This window comes from Telopea speciosissima, chromosome 5, assembly GCF_018873765.1.
Source record: "Telopea speciosissima isolate NSW1024214 ecotype Mountain lineage chromosome 5, Tspe_v1, whole genome shotgun sequence".
NCBI lineage: Eukaryota > Viridiplantae > Streptophyta > Magnoliopsida > Proteales > Proteaceae > Telopea > Telopea speciosissima.
Window position 1 is genome coordinate 60,584,798 of NC_057920.1, and position 25,177 is coordinate 60,609,974.

Genomic DNA, 25,177 nt, shown 5'->3' on the forward strand with positions numbered 1-25,177 from the left:
TGCTTCCAATGCAACCATTTCCCCTCTTAGTATGGTGGTGAACTTACCAAATCCTAAATATAAACGAAGGTTGAAAGCGAAGAAGAAAAAGAATTGAATTAATATGTATACTGTATAATGTGTATATATATATATATTTAGGGCTGGGCAAGGCCACACCAGGCTCAAACTGAGGCCTCAGCTCAGGTGCCTGCGCTCGGGCCTGAAAATCTCAGCCCAACCCAACCTGTGGGCTGAAAACCTGATCCAGGCCCTTATTTTCCTGTGCGGACTCGGACTCGGCCTTGGCGGGCAAAACTTGCACCCCTAGCTGGCCGTAAGAAAGTTTATTAATAATGGGAAAGCAGTTACAACTCTAAATGGAGGGATGAGGCCCTGGGCGGACTAGGTGCCCAGGCATGACCCCAAATATTATGTACCTGCAAACAAAAGTAACAAACTAATTTTATTTTCACTACTTGTATACAACCCAAGTACAATTTGACAGGATCCAGTAGAAAAGAGGCATCAGTGAAACTACATGTGGAGAATGTGAGTCTTCCTTTAGCGGAGAATATGGGACCATATTGCATTCTCTAAAACAAATTGGTTGTATCATGAATGTCCGCAGCCTGTTTTTAATTATATGACCACCAATATCAGTACTTCCAGCTAGAACAATAAATGCTCCTCGAAAGGTTCATAAGGAACATTTATATATATCATCACCTTAATCATGGCCAAAGTCCTTGCAAGCTTCAATCTATCAGTCTGCAAATAAGCCAGCCAAATTTTGTGAATTGACAGTAGAAATATGACCACCAATATCAGTACTTCCAGCTAGAACAATAAATGCTCCTCGAAATGTTCATAAGGAACATTTATATAAATCATCACCTTAATCACGGCCAAAGTCCTTGCAAGCTTCAATCTATCAGTCTGCAAATAAATTAGCTAAATTTTGTGATTTGGCAGTAGAAATATGTAATGCGGATTACTGATTTTCATCTGTTATCACAAACCACGGCTCCATGCACTTAAATATCCAATCGGTTAAATTCAGTCCAATTTGTAAATTCTTCAAGGCAAAAGTTTTCTAATCCAGCAAGACTAGAGAGTATCTCCAAACAGGCTCCATGTTTTGCCACGTGGAAGGATATCTAGAAAATTGTCTAGGTTGGCCACATATCAAATTTCAGACATAGATTCAACCCTATACCCTCCATGTATTGGGATATTCCCTTGTATTTTCAGCCGTCCATTTCTTTTTATAGTAGTTTAACTTCTCCATTAGATTTTCAAAACCTCATTTTGCCACTGGGCCAACTCTGTTTTGGTTGAAACTCGACATGTGAGAAGGGAACCTTTGGGTCGAATTGTCCACAAAATTTAAGCTCTATCCAATCTGTTATGTGACAGATATTTGTGCATGTCTGGAGAAACTCTCTAGACCTGCTGGACTAGTAAACTTAATTAAAATACAAAAACAAGGAAATTGGCTGCAAGAAAGAGGCTATAGATATGATGACTGAAACACATACGTTGTTTATTCGATTTGGTTATATAATTTTTCATGATAAAAAGTATTTGGGGGGTACATATGTGGACAAGAACTCTCTATTAAATGGCTTCATTTGAATACTAACTTATATCTGATTAATATGGTTCTGAACTGTCTTTAGGGTTCATCGTGCGGGGCCGCGGGAGAAAATATACTTCAAACCAGAAGAAGTGAAGGCAGCAATTGTAACTTGTGGTGGGCTTTGTCCTGGTCTCAATGATGTTATCAGACAGGTTGTCATTACTCATGAGGCATCAATGCTGCTCTGCTCCCTTCTATTTTTGTTCACTTGCGGCTTTATTTTCTTGTACAATACATTTAGCGTGTATACATACACACACACATAGATACATGCTGTACTCTTTCATTGCTTACTTCATAGTTTAAAAACTCAAAAATATAGTTGTTGTGGGAGATCTATTCCTTGCATTATAATTATGGATAATCATTTGTTAGATCATGGTTTCAAAAAAAAAAAGGTAGACCCTGCCTGTCTGGATGGGTGATACAAAAAGAATTGAAATTTATTGAAAAGAAAACAGAAGATGATCTGAAGTGTGTTCGTAGGCCCAAGGGAAAGAAAAATAGTAAATTAAGAAATTTAATTAATGGGGTGGGGTTTGAATTTTGTCTTTCTACATCTTCATCTTCTTCATGTGCATGCCAAGAAGAGAAAATGAGGTGGCATATCAAATATTTGCAACCATAATAGCATGGCGAAATGTGTTGTGGTAGACCTCCAGAGAGTGTATTTAAGGCATAAATACACCGATTATTACCTGAGAACAAGTATGCCCATCACTAACGAGAATAAATAAGAAAGAAATCAGTCTATGCTAAATCCCGTAATATATAAATTGCCATTATCTTTGTGAGGTCACCTCATTGTCCCCCAAATTTCGCGACCCATCATGAAGCCATTTCAGGAATCATTATATTTTGACATAGTTGGAAAACCAGGTTTTAATTCGGACGAGTCACCCGAGTCGAGTCAAAATTTTGAAAAACCTGGTCAAGAGTCATGTAGACTCAGCCAAGGTGAAAAATGACGCGACTCGGTATGCCCGAGTCAAGCAAGACTCGATTTTTTAACACGAGTCACTTTTAACTAGGCGAGTCTTGTCAATTTTTAAATACATAAATGCTACTGGACTTCTTTTTTTTTTTTTGGTAATATAAATGCTACTTGATTATTAGTGAATATATCAATAAATATAATAAGTAACAACTAACAACTAATAAATGTAAAACTAAATGTGTAAAACAATAAAGACCAAAAATGCTTATGAGAACTAACGTTTTGGATCTCTCTTTCTTCTTGGAAATTGCCATGTAGCATTTATAATTTTGAAAAGAAACCATCTCTCTCTCTCTCCATATTGCAGTCTTCATCATCCAATCTATAACAATGTAGCATTTATTATTATTTTTTAATAGTAATAAAAAAAACATAACTCGGCCTGATCAGGTTTAACCAGGCCGAGTCACCAGGTTTAAGAGGCGAGTCGAGTCAGAAATCCTGGTTTTCTTAGTATGATATTTTCTACTAAAAATGTGCTTAGTCTTTCGAAGTCATTGGATCCTTTTCCTCGTTCGAGAGGCCCTATGGAGAATGTGGTCGGAAATCCATAATAGTCATGAATGTATATGCTACATTTAAATTAACACATATAAATGATTTGGAGAACTTTATATTTTCTTATGAATTGGTTTATTTATTTTTATTTACCCTTTTATGAAATGGAATTTCCCCCTCATACTTAATTATACTCTGAATATCTGAGGTTTTCCTAATGATTTCTGCAGATAGTTATTACACTTGAAATCTATGGTGTAAAAAAGATTATTGGGATCCCTTTTGGTTATCGTGGCTTTTTCACCGAGGGAATACGGGAAATGCAGGTATGCTTGTTTGTTTTAGAGAATATCCTATGACACAGTAGGGACATATTCAATTATACCATTACCAAATAACTGCACATATACACACAAAAGAGAAGATGTTCAGTATATACTTATCTGTTGGAATAGAATCGGGTAAGCAGTCCTAGTTTGATTAGGATTAGTCCTACTAGTCCTAGCTGATTAGGATTAGTCCTACTAGTCCTAGCTGATTAGGATTAGTCCTAGTCATGTTAGGAGTAGTACTAGTCAGATTAGATTCTTTTATTTTATTTTATTTTTATTGTTTTACCCTCAGCCGAGTCCTATTCTGGCATTCCTAGTTGTATTAGGAATTCCTAGTAGGACTAGGACTGAGGTGTTATTATTCCTATTTGTACTTTGATCAGATTTACTTCAAGTTATTATAAATAAAGGGGCTTGGGTGATCGATTCTAATCACTCAAGTATTCATATCAAAGCTGTTTACATGGTATCAGAGCCTAATCTGATTTAGGAACAGCCACTCTCGATTTCTGGTTCTCTCCTCTCTCTTATTTCTTAGTTTTTTCCTTTTTTCTTTCTCTCCACCACTCTCGGCCTCTTTCTCTCCATCAGGGCAGCAACTATGAGGTGATATAATGCAAATTTAGTTGCTGCCTTCAATGTCACCTCATTGAAGATCGAAGAACAGAGGTGTGACCTATTTCTGCCGGCAGGTTTTTTCCATCCTTGGAGATCGAGCTATTTTTCAACTGGAGTTTGATTTCTGCACTTATGGATATTGGTTCCTGCTATTATTGGTCTGCACCAGTCCTTGTTTGAAGATTGCAGCATTGGTTTAGATCCAATTCTGTATTTTTTTCTGCATCTTTTTCTGCAAATCAGAGTTTCAGCAATCAGATTTTATTCCTAAATTTGTCAAAAATTTAGGGCTTTTTATTAGCTCATTGGAAAGAGCTAATTTTTGGAAGATATCTTCCCTGCTATTAGAGGGAAACTCGACCTCAGTTTCAGCCCATTCTGCAAGCTGCAAATTCTGCAATTTCAAAACCCATTATTCATACTTGAATCAGCCTTTTTTGAAGATCTGATTTTTCCTCTGCTTGGCTGGATCATGGGTGACTCAGAGATGACTACTACTACTTCTGGAGGAGATCAAACTAGGTCTGATTTTCTCCCTTATGCTGCTGCCATCAAGCTTGATGGTACAAACTACTTAATTTGGGCCAGATCATTATCCCTAATAGTGGCTGGAAGGGGACTCACTGGCCATCTTACTGGCACACCAAACAACCTACTGAAGAAGGGGCTGCTCGTACTAAATGGGCTGCCAATGATGCAATGGTAATGTCCTTTATTCTAAACTCTATGACCACTGACCTCTCTAGTCAGTACCTTCTCCTTGACACTGCTACACAGATATGGACAGCTGTCAAGGGCACTTATGGTCGTTCAGGTAGTGGTGCTCAGGTTTATGAAATTAGGAAGACACTCCAAAACACTACTCAGAAGGAGATGTCTGTCACCAAATACTATGCTGCCCTCAAGTGTTTATGGCAACAATTGGATCACTATGCTAAGTTTCAGCCTACTACTCCTGCTGATATTACTGCCTACCACACCTATGTAGATCAATTCCGGGTCTATGATTTCCTGGCTGGCCTCAATGATGACTATGACCCTATACGGGTACAAGTACTTGGACAGGTTCCTTTCCCTAGTCTAGAGGAGACCTTTTCTTATGTTCACAGTGAAGACACACAAAGGGCTGCCATGATGATTACTCCCAAAGTTGAGAGATCAGCCTTATAGATTGTTGGTTCCACTCCTGTTGCTTCTGCTGACAGTGTTGCTACTACTACTACTACTACCAAAGAGCCTGTTAAGTGTGAGCATTGTCACAAACCATATCACACTAAGGCTCAGTGTTGGAAATTACATGGGAAGCCAACAGATTTTGAGGCTAAACGTGGTCGTGCTAAGTCTAAAAACAAAGCCAATCACGCTGAAAGTGTAGCTCCAACTCCCACTGCTGACATTGGGTTCTCCCAGGAAGAACTCCAGGCTCTACGTCGTATGCTGAACACATCTGCTGCCTCTACTACGTCCGCTGCCAATTCAGGTTCCTTCTTTTCCCGTGCAGGTATTTCCTTTGCTGGTCATTGTGCATCAGTAGCATCCACTCCATGGACCACAGATTCTGGTGCTACTAATCACATGACAGGTTCTTCCAGTCTTTTTAATACATATTCTCCTGCTTCTGGTAAGGATAAAGTCAAAATTACTGATGGGTCCCTCTCCTCTATCTCAGGGAAAGGATCCATTGGTTGTTCTCCTTCTCTTACACTGTCATTTGTGTTGCATATTCCCAAATTTACAACTAACCTTCTTTCCATTAGCAGTATCACTAAATCCCTGAATTGTAAAGTGACCTTTTTTCCCACTCACTGTGTCTTTCAGGAACTAGACTCGGGGAAGACGATTGGATCGGGTAAAGTGCATGGTGGATTGTACCTACTTGATGGCGATCCTAAACATACTCAGACTTTACCTTCAACATCTTTCTCCTCTGACTTACATAAATGGCACTCTAGACCATAGTTGTCACGGCGGTTAGGCGACCTAAGGCGGTGGAGAGGGCTAAAGTTTAAGGCGACACCAACTAGGCGAACAAGGCGTCCAAGGCGCCTGGACGCCTAGGCGTCGCCTAGCGCCTTGGCGACACCTTGACAACTATGCTCTAGACTAGGCCATCCCCCATAGGTACTTTATCAAATTTATTTCCTGCATTAGTTAAAGACTGTAATAAGGAAGACTTTTTTTGTGAGCCCTGTGTCTTGGCTAAACAGACACGTTCAACTTATCCTATTTCTAATAAAAGATCCTCTTCCTTATTCCATATTGTTCATACTGATATGTGGGGGCCTAGTAGGAAAGCTTCCTTGATTGGCCATCGGTGGTATGTCACTTTCATTGACTTCTATTCTAGGTTCTCTTGGGTATACCTTATGCACACAAAAAGTGAAGTTTTTTTTTATGTTTTCAGCACTTTCATCCAATAATTAAGACCCAATTTAATGCCACTCTTCAAATTTTAAGGAGTGACAATGGGAAAGAGTATATGGAAGGTCAGTTCCAAAAATACCTTGCTGCACATGGAATCCTTCATCAGACCAGCTGTGTCGATACTCCAGCCCAAAATGGTGTGGCTGAGAGAAAAAACTGCCACCTCTTAGAGGTGGCTAGGGCCTTTATGTTTGCTCGCAATGTCCCTTCCCTTTATTGGGGGGATGCTGTCCTTACTGCAGCTTATTTAATTAATAGGTTGTCCAGTTGGGTTCTTCTTTCGAAAGCCCCTATGGAGCTATTACTTGGCTCTTTTTCCTTTATCGTCCCACCTAAGGTATTTGGCTGCTTTTGTTATGCCAGGGATACAAGGTCCCCCGGTAAACTTGACCCATGTAGCCTCCGCTGCATTTTCTTGGGCTACTCTGCTACCCAAAAGGGGTACAAATGTTACTATCCTCCATCTCGCAGGACTTTTGTCAGCATGGATGTTGTCTTTCATGAAAATGTTCCATATTATGTGTCCCCACCTTTTCTGGGGAAGAGTGTTAGTGAAGATGTGCTGACTATTGACTCTCCACCTCTACTTCAGTCTGTTTACCATGAGTCTGAACCAGTTCGGCCTGCCCCTGGTACTTCCCCTGAGTTAGGGGGAGAGGTTCCTATACAGGGGGAGCAAACTACCCCGGTTCAGACTCCTATCTAGAGGACCATTAGTGGATTTCAGAGGCAGATTGATGCCAGTAATATGAAGACCTATGCAAGGCAACATAAGCAGATTCAATCAACTATTGCTCCAGTACCCATCCAATTGCCGAACCTGGACCCAGAACCTGCCTCTCCACCTGGTAATGTTCCTGATTTACTTATTACTCTTCGCAAAGGTGTCAGATCTTGCACTCAATATCCGATATCTCATGTTGTTTCTTATGATTCCCTTTCCCCATCCTTTCGTGCCTTTGTTTCCTCTCTTTCTTCTGTTTGTATTCCTAACAATTGGCAGGAAGCTTTATCAGACGGAAAGTGGAAGGCAGCTATGATGGAAGAAATGGAAGCCCTGAAAAAAAATAACACATGGGAGCTTGTGGTTCTTCCACCTGGGAAGAAAACCGTTGGATGCAGATGGGTGTTTGTGGTGAAACAGAAGGTAGATGGCACTGTGGATAGGTATAAGGCACGACTCGTGGCCAAAGGGTTCACTCAGACATACGACATTGATTACCAGGAAACTTTTGCACCTGTTGCCAAGTTAAATATTGTTCGTGTGTTATTATCTTGTGCAATCAACCTTGGATGGGATTTACAACAGCTTGATGTAAAAAATGTCTTCCTAAATGGAACACTGGATGAGGAGGTGTATATGGACATTCCACCAGGGTTCTCTTGTGACAGAAACCAAGGAAAAGTATGTAGACTGAAGCGTGCACTTTATGGGCTGAAGCAGTCACTTCGAGCATGGTTTGGCCGGTTCCACAAGGCCATGATTTCTGTGGGCTATAAGCAGAGTAATGCTGATCACACACTCTTTATAAAGAGGGTTGGTGAAAAACTCACTGTTCTTATAGTCTACGTTGATGATATAGTGGTTACTGGTAATGATGGTGATGAGATCAGACGGTTGAAGACCTTCCTTGGACAAGAATTTGAAATTAAAGATCTAGGGAAACTACGATACTGTGGGATTTAAGTAGCCAGATCTTCTAAAGGCATTTTTCTCTCCCAAAGGAAGTATGTCCTAAACTTATTGGCTGAGACTGGGTTGCTAGGCTGTCATCCTTCAGATACTCCTATGGACCCTACTGTTCGACTCAAGGAGAAAGAGGGTGAGCCTGTTGATAAAGGCCGGTACCAAAGACTTGTAGGGAGCTGATTTATCTTTCACACTCGCGTCCTGACATTGCTGTCACCGTGATTACTGTGAGCCAGTTTATGCATGATCCCTACTCTTCTCATATGGAGGTTGTTCTTCGTATTTTGCACTATTTGAAGTCAGCTCCTAGAAAAGGAATTCTTTTGTTTACGCATGGTCATCTACGGATAGAAGCATACACTGATGCTGATTGGGCTGGTTCTGCAGATCGGAAGTCTATTTCTGGGTATTGCTCCTTTGTAGGTGGAAATCTTGTCACATGGCGTAGCAAGAAGTAAAATGTGGTTGCTCGTTCTAGTGTCGAAGCTGAGTTTCGAGCTATGACACAAGGTATTTGTGAGTTACTATGGCTTAAAGGTTTGCTACAAGATCTTGGTGTTCCTATTCGTCTTCCTATGATGCTGTACTACGACAACAAGGCTGCCATCAGCATAGCACACAACCCAGTACAGCATGATCGTACCAAGCATGTTAAGGTGGATAGGCATTTCATCAAAGAGAAGTTAGAAGCTGGGCTGATTTGTATTCCCTTTGTGACATTTGCGGATCAACTTGCTGATATCTTCACCAAGGGATTGTCTGGAAAATTGTTTCATCCCAATCTAGTCAAGTTGGGCATGATCGACATCTTTGCTCCAACTTGAGGGGGAGTGTTGGAATAGGCTGCTTACCCGATTGGGGTAAGCAGTCCTAGTTTGATTAGGATTAGTCCTAGTCATGTTAGGAGTAGTACTAGTCAGATTAGATTCTTTTATTTTATTTTGTTTTTATTGTTTTACCCTCAGCCGAGTCCTATTCTGGCATTCCTAGTTGTATTAGGAATTCCTAGTAGGACTAGGACTGAGGTGTTATTATTCCTATTTGTACTTTGATCAGATTTACTTCAAGTTATTATAAATAAAGGGGCTTGGGTGATCGATTCTAATCACTCAAGTTTTCATATCAAAGCTGTTTACATTGTCCTTTAACATGTTTTCAATTTGGCTGGATTTGTAGCTATCTCGTAAGGTTATTCAAAATATTCACCTTGCTGGTGGGAGTTTATTAGGAGTTTCACGTGGTGGTCCGGATGTCAGTGACATTGTCAATAATATGCAGGTATTCTGTCTCTTTATTTGATGTATACTTTCCTTGGAAAAAATTCATTGAATTGCTGATATTAAACTTGCACCCTGATGACTTATTTAAAATTTTGTACATTTCTGTCTGCAAATTGTTTTTCAGGAAAGAGGAATAAACATGCTCTTTGTCTTGGGTGGAAATGGTACTCATGCTGGTGCTAATGCGATACACAATGAGGTTGTTGGATTGGCATTCTTCTCAATTTTGTGATGCACTACATTGTCATTTATGAATTTTTTTTAAAGTGCAACAACTCCTGTTTTGATTGCCATTTTAATATCCATGCAGCATGCGGAACTTTTATTATCCTTATATCTTTATGGTTTGAATCATTCACATGATCACATCTGTGTGACATTTTTCTGTTAAATTATCTGATGGAATTGCTTTTTTATCACAATTTGTTTCTGCTACCAAAACAATCAGTCTGCTTTCTTGTTCTCTGCATATTCTTTTACTATTTATCTAAATTCAGTCTTCTTTTTTCAGTTCTTCTATGGGTAAAGTATTAGTTTATTAGTATCAAAGAGTTGTAAAAGGGCCATAATTCGTTGCAAGTTCCACTTTGGCAGACTCCCTCCTTCCCGTGAGCAGAGTGATTTGTGATCAGTTTAATCATTGGCATTTTTCGCATGAAGTATCCACCCTCAAGGATCAAACCTGTGGATACTATATAAGAGGATGAAGCAAAGATACAGTTCTGCTCAGTGATTCATATTTCCACTATTAATTAGGCAGTGCATACAATGCATGTGGCTGAGAAAACATGAGCTTTAGTTTTTCCAACAAACCTATTTACCTGCCATTATAATTTTAAATGTGTGTGTATGTGTGAGTTTTTGTATCTTCATATGTCATCTTGAGCTAATAAAAGATTGTCCTCTGAAGCTATATCTTCACCTGAAATAGCAAAGTGCTACTAAAATCTCAGTAGTAACAAAGGATAGCTTCTCTAGCAGTTTAGTAAGTTCTGTAATTCATTACCTTCAATTTTTTACAACAGAAGAATAAAAAAATAAACATTTGGTTTTTGTAATTCCCTCTATGAGCTTATACAACAACAACAACAACAACAACAACAAAGCCTTATCCCAAATAAATGGGGTCGGCTACATGGATCCTTGCAAATACCAAAAAATATATATAATAATAGGGAAATAGAACGCTACCTGGTCGCGTGGCCAGCGTGGCTCCTGTACCTAGACACAATACCGCCCTTTCCCCATGGAAAGTACCGCCCTACCCCCATGGAAAGGTGGAAATCCCACCCAAGTTGATGCTTGCCCGTGCGCTCCCATTGGCGTGCATGTGCAGGTTCTAGAGGCCCAGGCAGCATTCTCTTGCCCATAATAAAGTAATAACAAAAAGAAAGGAGCACAACAAAATCCCACTTAAATGGGGTTGGCTACAGGGCAACTCCCAAATCAGCTCTAATATGGTCATTCCCCACTTTATCTTTCTTAGTTTTGCCGCACATCCATCTCAACACCCTCATCTCTACTATGCTTAGTTTATCTGTATGACGCTTCTTAATTGCCCAACATTCTGCCCCCTACATCATAGCCGGTCGTACAACTAATGTATAGAATTTAGAATTTTCCTTTAAGGTTTAAAGGATTACGTTGATCATGCAACACTCTGGATGCACCTCTCCACTTCATCCATCCCACTTTAATTCTTAGTGAAACATCATCCTCTATGTAACCTTCTTTATTTATGGTTGACCCCATATATCTGAAACAATCACTTGATGGTATCTCTCTCTCCTTAATTTTCACCATTTCATTATCCGTCTTAGTGTAACTACAGTTACACACCATATACTCCGTCTTTGTTCTACTAATCTTAAAACCTCTTGATTCCAAAGTTGATCTCCATAACTCCCACTTAGCATTAATCCTTGCCTTTGTCTCATCTACCAAAACAATATCATCAGCAAAAAGCATGCACCAAGAACCTCATCTTGAATGTTCCTGGTTAAGTTATCCATGATAAGTGCAAACAAATAAGGGCTTAAGGCTGATCCTTGATGTAACCCAATTGTAATTGGGAATTCACTACCTTGGCCTCCCATAGTTCTCACACTAGTCACCACTCTATCATACATATCATTAATTATATCTACATACTTAGTCGACACCCTTCATTTCTCCAAAACATGCTAGATTAACTCTCTACGGACTCTATCATAGGTTTTTTCTAGGTCAGTAAAGACCATATGAAGATCCTTCTTGCAAACTCTAAATCTTTCCATGAGCTTCCTGAGTAAGTAAATAGCTTTTGTCGTTGATCTACCTACAATAAAACCAAATTGGTTCTCCAAGATAGTAGTTTCTCTTCTCAGATGGGCTTCAATAACCCTCTCCCAAATTTCATAATATGACTCATTAATTTTATGCCTCTATAGTTTTGCAACTTTGAGCATCATCTTTATTTTTGTATTTAGTAGTTTCCTTATATGAGCTTATGTTTTCATTTTTATCTTTTTTAGTATTATACTATAATCAGAAATGTCCTTTTGGGGGATGGAGAGGGGGTCTAATTTTTTCTAATTGTTTCACTAGTTCATTACCCTTAATGTCCCTTTTTTTTTTGTAAATACATATTTTTAATGGACACTAATATTGGATTCTTAGATTTGTTAGGATACATAATGAACATAGTGCTGGATTAAATAATGATATCTTAAGAATCCTATCATATGCCCATAGACTTGGGTGTCATATTTGCCACAGATAATTTCTGTAAGAAAAGATAGAAAGCCTGGTGTATGATGGCTCTTAAATGCTGTTGTACAAGGAAATAAATCCAATGTATTCTGGGATTTAATATATGTTAGTAGAAGAGTCCATAAAACAGAGAGTGGTTGAGCAAATTTCTGAGATGTCCTCCACTCCATATTTCTACCATATTCTCTTCTTCATCCTCTTTCCATTTGCTGTTTCTTACTTACTCCTCAGTGTCTTGAATTGAGTGTCTTTGCACCTTAGTTTGGCAAGGGTCTGGCAGATTCCCTATGTTTGTGTATTAGCAGGGGAAGTTCTGTACACCGCATAGTTGATCACTTTATGTATTGTTTTTTGACAGACATTTATTTATTGTTATGGATTTTAAGTTCCATATTAATTTTGTTTTGGAATTCGTATATGAGTGTTCCTACAATGTTTCTATTTTCAAGTCTCTTCCATGAAATTGCGTTTCTATAAAGGTGCATCTCATTTTCATTTTAATTTGTAGTGTCGTAAGAGACGGATGAGAGTAGCTGTTGTTGGTGTCCCAAAAACTATTGACAATGATATTCTTTGGATGGATAAGACCTTTGGTTTTGATACTGCTGTTGAAGAAGCACAACGAGCAATAAATTCTGCCTACATTGAGGTAAAATTTGTTTGATGCCTATTATTCAAAGGTTCGGATCAGAGTATTCAGAGTATTGATTGACTTTCCATGTTTTCCTATTAATTCTCTCTTAGCATTTGTACCTTGCACCCAAATGGTAAAATTGAAACGTTGTTTTTATTCATCTGAATCTTACAACAGGCACATAGTGCTTACCATGGGATTGGCATCGTAAAATTGATGGGCCGAAGTAGTGGATTCATAGCCATGCATGCATCCCTAGCCAGTGGACAAGTTGATGTATGCTTGATACCTGAGGTTCGTTCTGACAAATATCAACTCAAGAAAGCCTATCCGAACTATTTGAGGGTCAAAGGTGTCTCCACAAGATATTATTGGCACTCTTCTACTTAAATCTTATTACTGATGCACCATGTGTTTTTATCGCAAGGTACCTTTTTATCTACATGGCCCTCATGGTGTTTTGAATCATCTGAATTTTCTTCTTGAGACAAAGGGATCAGCTGTGGTTTGTGTAGCTGAAGGAGCTGGACAGGTTAGTTATGCAATATTTTCATCTTTAGCATTGTAGTTTTTCTTGTCGGAACATCAGCTTAAACTCGAAGTTCCATTTTTCTATTTTATCTTTGTTTCTCCTTCTCAATCCTGAGAATTTAATAATAAATTCATTAAGAGAGAAAACTAACGAAGCACATCCTTTATGTATGATGTTTTTTGATAGGCTTTATAATTATAAGTTGCTTTGAAGTGTCATTCTGTTAATTTCAGAAGAATAGTTTTAGCATTTTAAATGTACAGGTTTTTTAAGTTATGACAGAAGCGTGTAATTGTTATACTGAGCACCGTTCATTTGAGCATAGCATTTTTTTTTTTTTGGGGGGGGGGGGGGAAGTACTTTGTTTGTCTGTTTATTCCCTTTCGTCACGTTATAAATGTCCATTGTGTTATTAAGGGAAGCTTCAGTTTACTTGTCAGCATGTCCTCAAATGACCTTTGATGTTGTTTGTTAGACATTCTATAACCAAAAAAATAGAGGTTTATTGAGTAATAGGAAATAAATTTTCCTGGTATATTCCTCAAACTGTTCATCTGCACCACCCCCCTAAAAAAAAAGAAGAAAGAAAGGGGAAGAGTCTTGCGGTAGAATTAAGGTCTGAAAGCACCAATCAAAAGGAGATTTCAGTGACAAACCCAATCTCTCTCTCTCTCTCACACACACACACATGCACATACTGTTGATATACATTGTTGTTGCCCTTAACAACTCGAGCTTTTGGGATAAGCAGCTGTAACTTGCTATCAGAGCAGGGAAATCAAGTGTTTGATCCCTGGGAACTGGGAAGTGCAACAGGGTTCCCGACACATTCTCCCCTCGGTGCCACATGATGGTGTTTCCGCGTGAGTGCATGTCACCTGCAGAGCCCCGTGTGTACAGGCCTGCACAAGTGGGGTTTTGATATACATTATTGTTTCCCTTACTTACCCAAGCTTTTGGGATAAGTGGTTGTAACACAAAGCTGATAACAAATTGGGCCACTCGACTCTCCCTATGATCCAGTCCCCCAAGGTTGTTGAAATTGTGATATGGACTTTTTTCTTAATGGCCGGGCGTTAAACCTATTTATGGATTTGCTGAATCCCCAAAGAGAAATTAATGCTCTCACAAGAAAACCCTACATATCATAGGGGAGAGGGTTGGGCACACGCTGCACACCGCTAGCTTTCCTGGAGCTAGCAGCTTTGTCCAATGACTAGGAAGGATAAAGTTATAACCACTAATTACTTGAAAGAAGAGGTTTGTTATAGGGAAACTACCGGAAAACATAACTTGAAATTTTTGCTACATTACAACAGAATCTACACCGACTGAAGTATATTCAATGTAATAAGAGCTAACCTGAGTGACCTAAATAAAGAAGTGTCAGCTACGTAATGCACCATGGAATCTCTGTTTGGTGTGCATGTCTGTTGCTGTGGATTTAACACTGCCATTTGATCAAAATATTTATGAAGTAACAAAGTATTTGTCAAAAATATTAGTCTTTAAGCTCAGAAAACAATCCTGTGGTACAACTCAGCCAGAAAAAGTCATAGAATGATATCATGCCCTTTTCCCCCCTCCCAACAGGAAACTTTTTGAATGTGTTTGGTTGAAATGTCAACTGATAATTGAGTATGAGAATCCAATCTCAGTATTAATACTTTCCATGTCACCCTGATCATTAAAGAAATGAGGTGTTGATGGTATATTATTGTTTCTATATGATGCAGAATTTAATTGAGAAGACTAATGCTACTGATCCGTCTGGAAATATTATACTTGGTGATGTTGGCGTCCATATTCAACAAGAGGTCAGTCCATATACTTAATTTCACTGTTATGAGATCACCTTCGTAGCTAACTTTATTTGCAATTATACCTGTTGGGAATTGGTTTGATTACTTGTAACATTTGTGTTGGAATATGTAATCCAGAATACCGTGGGGGTATTTTGGTCTTTTTGGGGTAGTTTTATTCTTCTTATGTTATTAAGTGTAAGTGGGCTATGTGGGTTTTAGTCCTACATCGCCTAGTTTAGTCTCTTTGTAATTTCCCCTCTATTATAAATAGAGGGGCTTACCTATCAATGAATACAACAAGTTATTATTCTCTTCTCTCTCTAAGGTTATTGGTTACAGGTCCTAGGTTTTCTACATGGTATCAAAGCTAGGCAACTAGTGACTGATTCTCTCCAAGATTGCCGGTTTGAGAGTCGTGTCAAGGTTCTCCGATATATGGAGAAACGCTAGTTCATAAAAGGAGAACTAGGGTTTCGTTTCTGTTTCGTTTTGGTTTCTTCTTCTGGTTGTTTCAGCACCGCAGGCTATCATTCTTGGTCTGCATCTGCTGCTACTGCTATCGACATGTTTTTGCCGCTGTTATAATTATCAGGTGCTATTATGCCTTTTTTTGCCATTGGAATTGACTCTAAAGGAGTTGATTGCAGAATATGGTAGAGTGGATGCCCTGCTGCTACTGCGATACCCATCGTTTGAAGCATTTTTTATGGAGTCCCTATGATCAAGCTGCTACCGCCAGATTCAGTTGCAGGTTTTTTCTTCTCCATCTTGCAAGGATTTCCAAACTCGATTTTGTCTTCCAGGTTTCAGATCTGGTTTTTTGAAGAATAGACATCAATTTGCTGATCGATCTACCGTCAATCATGCTCTCCTTTTTGGACTTTTGATGATTTTTTTCTGCTTGATGGTGTTTCGTTGAGTTCGGAGGTTGAGGACAATATTTCCGCCTCTGGTTATTGCCTCCCTTTTTCGAATTTGGTTTCTAGCTGGTTCACGCTGGAGTCGATTAATGTTGGAGCTTTTCTGTTATTGAAACCCTTTTTGTTTGATGTTGGATGGTTCATCGGTTCTTCAATTATTGCTGTTGCTGCTCTTTGGTTTTGGCCTGAGATCTTAATTGAGGCCAATACCCCACATAGGCGATCCTAATCCAAGGGTTTCATCACCCAAACCAACCTCTGTTTTGAAGATTAAGTCGAAATAGTGACTTGCTTCCCTGTTTTACCGCCAGATCTGATTTCAGGGCTCTAAATATTTGAGTGGAGCTTGCTGTTTGTAGGAACTACCACCTGGGTTTAACAGGGCCTGGGAGTGCGACTCTACCACTGAAATTTTAGGCTAAACAAAGATCTGTCGTGGATTTTCTCTCGATCTGAGTTTCTTCTTTCCGCTAGGTGTTTGTTCATGACTGAAAGTTGAAGACAACCTTCCTAACGTGAGTGGCTTTCTTTTCTTTTATTCTGGTTTCCTATATTACCCCTCCTTTTTCTTTTTATTTCACGTAGCCTATATTTTACATCTTGCCATTAAGAGTTTGCTCCTTCCAAGTATGTCCCCCATCTATAAATCTAATTCCCTACATGACCCATTACTTTCTTATTTACCAAGGGCCCCTTGCAAAATTCTGGGTATTTATGGAACTGCCATTAATTTAATACATTCCCCTATTTGACTACCCAATTGACCCTTGAAAATTCTGGTTTATTACCAGTTTGCCCTTTGGCTTGGTTTGTATTTAAAAAGTGGAATTCCACCAAATTACAGCCATGCCATCCTTTTTTTCCAACACCGTTCCCTTTCAATAATTCTAATTCCCTTCATATCCCATACCTTTGGTATTTACCCATAACACCTTTGGAAACTTCTGGTAAATTACAATTTTGCCATTCCTTCCTTTTTTTCATACCCATAGCACCTTTGGAGAATTCTGGAAGTTTATACTTTTGCACTATCTCTTACATAATTTTCGTTATTTGTCCACGTGTACTACTGCACGTGAGGGGGGGATTATGTACAATACACTTACAGATATTGCAGAACACAGAACTTGCAGGAACGTTGGTGCAAAACATAGAAGATCAGTTTTCTCCACCATTGCCATTGGGTATCCTTCGTTATTGGGTTGAGTTTGCCGTAAGGGGGAGATTGAAGTATTGAAGAGTATTGAAGATATTTGGTTTTTGTCTATTTGAGGACTTTCAGTTGGGTTGATACAATTTTTTTTCCGCTGCCTGATTCAGTTTGTTTTCGTTGCTTGCTGCTCTAGTTATTTCACTTCAAGATTCTATATCACTATGGCAATCTGAGATTCATCACTGGATAGCTATTGGAGGTCGTTGAAAGCTGCCTTTTTTGGAAGACATTCGAGTCCCAGGTTGCTGATCATGTCTGTCCAAGATCTATTTTTTCAAGTTCTTGAAGGTTTATTTGAGAGTTGCATTCATATGTCAAGTTGGATTCTCTTGCAACTTAGTTTTTACCCATTTTGTTCAAGTTGGGCATTAATACCTTGTATGCGCCAACTTGAGGGGGAGTGTTAGCATTAGTAGGAGTTCTTTTTTTTCTTTAGTTTAAGTTGGATATTCTTTCTTTACTTATTTGTATAATCCAGCTTGAGGGGGAGTGTTGGAATATGTAATCCAGAATACCGTGGGGGTATTCTGGTCTTTTTGGGGTAGTTTTATTATTCTTATGTTATTAAGTGTAAGTGGGCTATGTGGGTTTTAGTCCCACATCGCCTAGTTTAGTCTCTTTGTAATTTCCCCTCTATTATAAATAGAGGGGCTTACCTATCAATGAATACAACAATTTATTATTCTCGTCTCTCTCTAAGGTTACTGGTTATAGGTCCTAGGTTTTCTACAATTTGAATGCTTGGTTGAGTTTGATATGAACTTAATTCCACAATTGCACCAATTTTATGTGAGACATGTTGACTTTGCTTAAATTGCAAGAATGATTCCACTAGTTCAGAAGTTTATGCTTCTGCAACATTTCCTTCCCCACCCCCCATCTGTTTGGGATATTGGAAACTCATTAATGAGCATTAGAGAATAGAGCACATATCTCTGCGATGTGAAACATAGAGCAAATAACTCATTCAACCATAAATAAATAAAAAAAAGCGTCCCGGTGCATGAGGTTCCCGCTACTGCAGGGTCTGGGAGGGGCAAATGTACACAGCCTTACCGCTGCTTTATGGAGAGGCTGTTTCCATGTTTTGAACCTGCAACCTGATAGTTACAATAGTGCAACTTAACCATTGAACCAAGGCTCGCCCACTAAATAACTCATTCAATCATAATATATGAAATTTGAATTTCCTTATGAGAAATTCCAACACCTTTTCTTGGTGGTGTTCATGTGCTTGCAAAGAAGTGCAAACAAGTTGATGTAAACTGATATGAGAAACATGTGGGGACCACAACATAGAGAGTAGAAATTGAAAAACTTCTAGTTGTATTTATCCAGAATATGGAGAGTAGCATTTTAGGTAAACTATTGCTCAGCAAGAATAAGAAAACATGTGCGCAGTTCTACAGCTTAAAATAGGAAACCACATACATGATCAATTAGGAGTCAAAATAGGAAATCTCATTGAAACCATGTTAGCTTGGAATTCAAGTCGCACAGAAACATTTGCTTATATGGATGAACAACATTTCTTGTTCTGTGATCAATCGTGGTCAGGAATTTATCAAGTATGGTCTGAAGTCTATTTTTTCTTCCTTGTTGAAATTTTAGGTAAATGGATCAGTCAAGAGGGTGGCATCCTTATAGGTGCTGATTACTACTCTCAAACCAAGTAACTCCTCAATAATGCTTGTACCTATAGTTATAATTATTATGATAAGAAAAACCATAACTCGGTGCAAGTACCTTCTTCAAACCCCCTTCCCTTTGAGTCATTTTCTTTGGGAAGAAATTTCAAATTATCTCGAAGGAAAATGTGATAACCTGTCATTATTGACAATATCTCCTGTAATGTAAATTCGGTGAATTTAATGCAAATGATTGTTATGGGTGTTTACTTTTGATCAAGTTCACTTTATGGTATTGATATTTCGATTTACTTATTTTGTGTCAGACGAAGAAGTATTTTAAGGAGATTGGTTTTCCGGCTGATGTGAAGTATATTGACCCCACATACATGATCCGTGCATGTCGAGCAAATGCAGCTGATGGCATTCTCTGTGCCGTTCTAGGACAAAATGCTGTAAGCACCCTTTTGTACACAATCTTCTCATAGTAATAAGTTAATAACTAAAGTAAGAAATACTAAAATTTTGATTTTACAAAAATAGCAGGCAACTCCCTTGGCACACAGGCAGTTATTAACAATACCACCATTCAATAATAATAACAAATGACCTGGATCAAATGACTGTGTTCTATTGATATTTCATTGAATAATTGTAACTTAGTGGCATAAGACTCAGGTTTTTTCTTTTGGAGGAGATGTTAGGTCACCAAGAGTTTCTGATGATTTTGATTATTGGTGACGTAGATATCTTAGTAGGACCTTTTTCTGTTTAATAGGTTCAAACTGTAAATTGGCTACATTCTAAACCCACTACATATATGGCCTATACCCAATATTGATGGGGTAAGTCTTCCACTGGCCCTAACCTTTGGCAGATGTTCTGCTTAAATTAGCAAGATTTTATTTGGTGCGTAGAAGTTAACTGATAATTAATATGAAAAGAAGAGTCATAGTGATTTGCAACCCTTGGCAGGCATCAACTGTTGCAATGTAACTGTATTAGTGAAGATTCTATCTGTTAATAACAATGCTAACCAATAGAAGGAATCTGGGCTGGGCCTGGTATGCACATTCTAAAAAATTGCTGTTTGCGATGCTGTTTAGCAGTTGTCATTCCATTAGTTTATTGGCAACGTTTAGCATTCATTGTACTTTTAATGATACTCGGTCATCATTGGTGCATCAAGCATCAAAGATAATGTGATCTTGTGGTAGAACACAAACACTTTCTGGTTGATTTCAGTCTATTTTGGTTTTACAGGGCTTCTTAAAATGTAATACTTGATTGGCTTAGAATCTTGGCTGAATCAGTATTAGATTTTAAGTGCTTTTTAAGATTTAGTTGGACTTGAGTAGTCTTGATTGTCATTTATTCTGTTCTTATTTATTTTTGATCATTTTTCATTTGGAGACCAAACTGAAGGCCAGATGAAACAAATTATACAAATGAGGTTACAATGGCCATTCCAAAAAGAAACATTTCTGGTGAGAGTTTAAAATAACTGATAGTTATAACTTTGTGGCTGACATGCTTTGGGCAGGTTCATGGAGCGTTTGCTGGATATAGTGGCATTACAGTGGGCATATGCAATACTCACTATGTCTACTTCCCAATTCCTGAAGTCATTTCTTACCCTAGGCAGGTGGATCCAAACAGTCGCATGTGGCATCGGTGCTTGACTTCAACAGGCCAACCAGACTTTGTTTGACTGTGAGATCACCATCTCCTTTTACCCATTTATCACTATGGAGAGCATCAACCTTATATGCTTCCATATGTGTATATTAGAGAACAAGAAAGCCAGCTTTAATCCTTCAAAAGAAGGTCATGGAAATTAAGTCTTCTCACTAAATAGTGTACTACAAATAAATAGTACAACAGGAAAAGCAGTGGTACCAGATAGGTAGGGATTCCACCATAAGGTGAGTTTCATTTTTCACATTCAAAGTGTGGGTCCTACTGTGAAGTAGATGAAGTATCCTCACCTTCTGTGGGCCCCTCTAGAATTTTAATCTGAAATGTGTACCAATGAATTAAGGTAAAAGTTTTGTAAACTCATGGCATTTTAGCTTATCTCCTATTCAAATTTCAAGTGGAATAATGATTTTAGTTACCTCTTAACTCATTTTCTCCGGGTAATTTGTAACTAAATTAAAATTTTTTTTTGTCTTGGTAATGGAAATTGTAGCACATTCAAAGACTTGTAATTAAGCCTAATTAACTTTCATCCTACGAGGGGTTAAATTATAAATAGTTTGTTTTGTACATAGGCCTTTTTTACAATTCACTATAAAGTAAAGTTTAGTAGTAGTGATAGCGAAGGATGCACGTGAAGTGTCCGGGGAAGGAAGCTTTCTTCAGTGGAGGGAACCTTTTGTTTTCGCATCATGATAGTAAATATTCTAAAGATGGTTAAAAAAGTGACCCGCCAGTCACACCAATCAGTCCATGTACGTTGTTTTTTTGTTTTTGTGTTTTTAATTTTTTTTAATTTTGAAAAAACATGGTGCCTTGTCGCCATAGCTCATGCACCTAGACACAGAAGTCCACAAAATTACTAATTTACTATCCATCTCCTGTGAAATAAAAAATCTCGTACAGGTTGATGTCTTTATGTGTATTCTCATTTACCCTCCTTTTGATGCAGGTGCTATGCGACCAAGTAGTGATCTCTTGTCATTTTTTTTATATTTAAGAGTCCGTAGTTCTCTCTCTCCCTCTCACACACACACACGAAATGACATTGTTGCCCTCTTATGTACAAAACAATTTTGTCGCACCTCTCCCTTACAAGATAAAGGATAGAGTTTTCCTTAAACCACAGTGGAGGAGGAATTCTTTCATCGATGGCTATCATTGCATTTGGATAGGTGCCTGAAACATTGAAGGATATTTCAAATCTCCAACAAAAAATGGGTAAATAATAACAGGGAAGAGAATGTTGCAGTGTCGATGCCCCCTACGCCTTCTTACACGAGACAGTGAAATGACCATCCCACCCCCTCCCATTGAATGCCTGTTGCAATCCCATTGGCCAACACGTTGACACACGGCCCACACAGCAAGCCCCTTCCCATAATGATAATGGTAGATTTGTGGGTGAATCCTTCATTGTGTGTGAACAAAAACCTTCCTGAAATATATAATCCAAGGGTTTTCGTTACATTAGCCTATCATACCCAGTCCATTTGAACTTAGAGGGGGTGGTTCTCCTTCTCTTTTTTTTTTTGGGTCTTTTCTTCAATGGGCTGGGTGGGTCTATTGGCAGAGATTCTGACTACAGATCAGAAACATTCTGGTTCATCACCCCACTTCTGGACTAAATCCAGCATATAGGTCCCCTCCTCTGATGAGGTGATATTAGTAATGGTCCTTGGGAAGGAGATCTAGGCTGGGACTGAAAGAAGAGAGCAAGTCCCCAGTCACCATTAGCCCTGTTTAAGAGCCAAACAGGGTGAGCCCACAGCCTTAAAGGCTACAACCCTACCCCTAAGTGAACCAGTGTCCCATATGTTAAGATAATTGTGTCTTCCTTTATTTTTTTCATATGATTCTACTTAAGAAAATCCATTTGTCAAATTGCCTTTATTGCTCAGCATTACTAGAGAGTCTAGAATCCTTGATTAATGTGATATACCGTAGTACTTGATATGGGTGAAGCTTTAAACTAGGGTTTCATGCAACCACATATTTTATCAGAGATTTCTTTGACTAAGTCAAATTTATGAATTTCCCTATTGTGCCACTGCCACTGACACGTATCTCGTGAAGGATTTTCTGATCTCACCTTCATTTTTAACAAACAAGTGGGGGGGTGGAATGGGAATCTCAGCAAAGTGGTGGAAGGTGATGGAGGAATCTTCTGAGACTGGCAATTGTATGTGTAATTGTGTACTTCTTTGATTTTTTGAGACTCCATAGCATTAACTATTCTTCTGGGTCTTTAATGAACTTAAAAAAAATCCCAGAATTTATTAATTTGGCCAGGAAAAGTTGCCCTTTTTTTCTCCTCCTTCCTCAGAAGAATGTGGTAATTAATGAAATATGAAACCACCATATTGAAACTGATCTTATACCATGGTTGTGCGTGTAGATCTCTCTCTCTCTCTCTCTCTCTCTCTCTCTGTGAAAGTGTGTGTGTGTGGATGCCAAGTGGTGTCTGGGATGAAATGGGAAAACTGGAAAAGTAATATTCGATTAACTTCTAATGTCTTGTATCATATAAACTGCACATAGCCACTAACCACTTACCCATCTAAAGAAAATAGACAAATAAATCAGGTCTCTGAGCTTCTCAGTGACTCTCCCTGACTCATCAACCTTTAACCCATCTCTCCTCCTAGCTCTTCTCTCTCCACACTTAAAAAAGTATCCTTATTGGGTCTTGTGTAGTCACACAGACATTTTCACAAACACAACGACCAATTTCTCATTTCACTGACTACGATACCTCAGAACAATAAAAACTTATTGGCCCCTTTCTGATCAAAGTACGTACACCATATAATAAGAGATGAGATGGGTTTCCATCCTTTTTTCAAGATTCTTATTGTAAGCATTCAAATCTCCAATTCTTCTCTTTACCTACCTTGATTTTTAGCTGGTTTTTGTTGCCCCAGAGACTTTACTCTGAGATACCATTGGAGAAACTATCTCTACCAACCCAAATCAGTTTTTGCAGTGTCACATAATTTACTTGAGAGAGAGAGAGAGAGAGAGAGTAAATAATAATATTAACTTTTGGTGTTCAAACTGACGATTCTGCATTTTGTGATTTGTTTGTTTGGTTTAGGCATTTTACAGTTTCAAGGCTATTGTCTGTTTCTTCTTCTGTTAATCTGTTCATTAACCCACTGATGGGCGGTTTGATAAGTTAAAAAAATACACTTTGACCTTGCTTAGCTGTTAGTAATTGTAGTTTTTTATTTTACTGTCAGTATTCAGTAATTGTAACTTTGACCTGTAGTTAAGGTCGGTGGAGAGTAAAAAGCATTCAAAAGCTCTTCCACCATAGTTAATAAAATTCAGGGAAGTAGTTTTCTTTCCGGAAGTATGGCTTACGTCAGCACTCCCATGTGTCTATCTCTCTTCTCCTCAAAATCAGGGGGTAGATGTGTCTTTTCAAATAGAAAGGAGAGAGATAAACTCATAAGAGTGCTGGCTTAGGCAACCCTCCCGGACAGAGAACTTTTTCCCTAAAATTCATCTATATTACTAGTACTGGTAGAATACATTTACATACAAATTATTTAAAAAAGAAAAAGAAAAAAAATTTGGAATGCTTTCTCATATCCAAAGATGCTGAAAAATAGGAGTGCCAATCGATCGGATGATCGGTTTCGGTTTCGGTTGAGCCTAATCAGTTCCCATCAATTTAAGCTTCCGTACGTTTCCATCATTTAGGTAATCAGGCTTATCAGGCTTTAAACGTGATAATTGACTAATCAAACTATAAATGGTCCGTAAATAGGCAACAAATAGACTATAATTGAGTTAAATAGGATTAAACGGGCTGATCGGGCTATAAATGGTCGGTTATTGATCGATCATAATATCCACACTTGTTGAGTGACCATCGGGCCACTACCATTGCACTGAGAACACCCGATTATTAATCGATCGATGTTTGAGTTCGACAAGTTTAGAAATCGACTGCATTGGTCTTGAGCTTCAACCGATTAGTTCAGGCCAGACCTACCGGTGTGGGACAATTTTTAACACCCCTACTAAAAAATATTTGCTTTCTATTTCCAGACATTTAAAATCTGTATAAAATATGGACTTTCCCCTATTATACACATATTAAACCTATATTAAATTTTTTTTTATAAATAAAAATGATATATTATGTCAAATTTCTAAGTGTTATCTTAGCTCTTAAAAACAAATTATACCTGAATATATCCCAAACTATCTTCCTAGTCTATCCCCTAGACCCTATTTTTTTTTATGGAAATAAAAAATATATTAACTAGAGAAATAAAAAATATAATAACTAGAGAATAAAATATATATAATAAAAATATATTATATATAACCCTAGGCCCTAGTTACTAACTACACTCATCAATGGTTAGTTAATGAATTATCTCTGTATAATATAGAATAGGGAGGGGATTGCTCTCAGGCTGCATGGTCCCTATATTAGAGCGGGGGCCAATGAGAGAGCACACAGGGGCATTCAACAGCAGTGGGATTTTTCATTTCAAGGGGCAGGTTTATCATTTTGCC

At 38.4% G+C, this 25,177-nt stretch overlaps 1 protein-coding gene across 2 annotated transcripts in view; it reads left to right on the forward strand.

Moving 5' to 3' along the window:
• The window catches only part of LOC122662233 (ATP-dependent 6-phosphofructokinase 5, chloroplastic-like), a 37,784-nt gene extending 16,940 nt beyond the window's left edge, over positions 1 to 20,844 (forward strand). For both annotated transcript variants that reach the window (XM_043857814.1, XM_043857813.1), the window contains 10 exons: positions 1,662 to 1,773; positions 3,347 to 3,442; positions 9,357 to 9,458; positions 9,585 to 9,659; positions 12,720 to 12,860; positions 13,023 to 13,139; positions 13,273 to 13,377; positions 15,114 to 15,194; positions 19,270 to 19,398; positions 20,487 to 20,844. In XM_043857814.1, the coding sequence (XP_043713749.1) occupies positions 1,662 to 1,773; positions 3,347 to 3,442; positions 9,357 to 9,458; positions 9,585 to 9,659; positions 12,720 to 12,860; positions 13,023 to 13,139; positions 13,273 to 13,377; positions 15,114 to 15,194; positions 19,270 to 19,398; positions 20,487 to 20,654 (1,126 nt within the window). In that variant the 3' untranslated portion in view covers positions 20,655 to 20,844. The remainder of the gene's footprint in view (positions 1 to 1,661; positions 1,774 to 3,346; positions 3,443 to 9,356; positions 9,459 to 9,584; positions 9,660 to 12,719; positions 12,861 to 13,022; positions 13,140 to 13,272; positions 13,378 to 15,113; positions 15,195 to 19,269; positions 19,399 to 20,486) is intronic.
• The last annotated feature ends 4,333 nt before the right edge of the window (positions 20,845 to 25,177 follow it).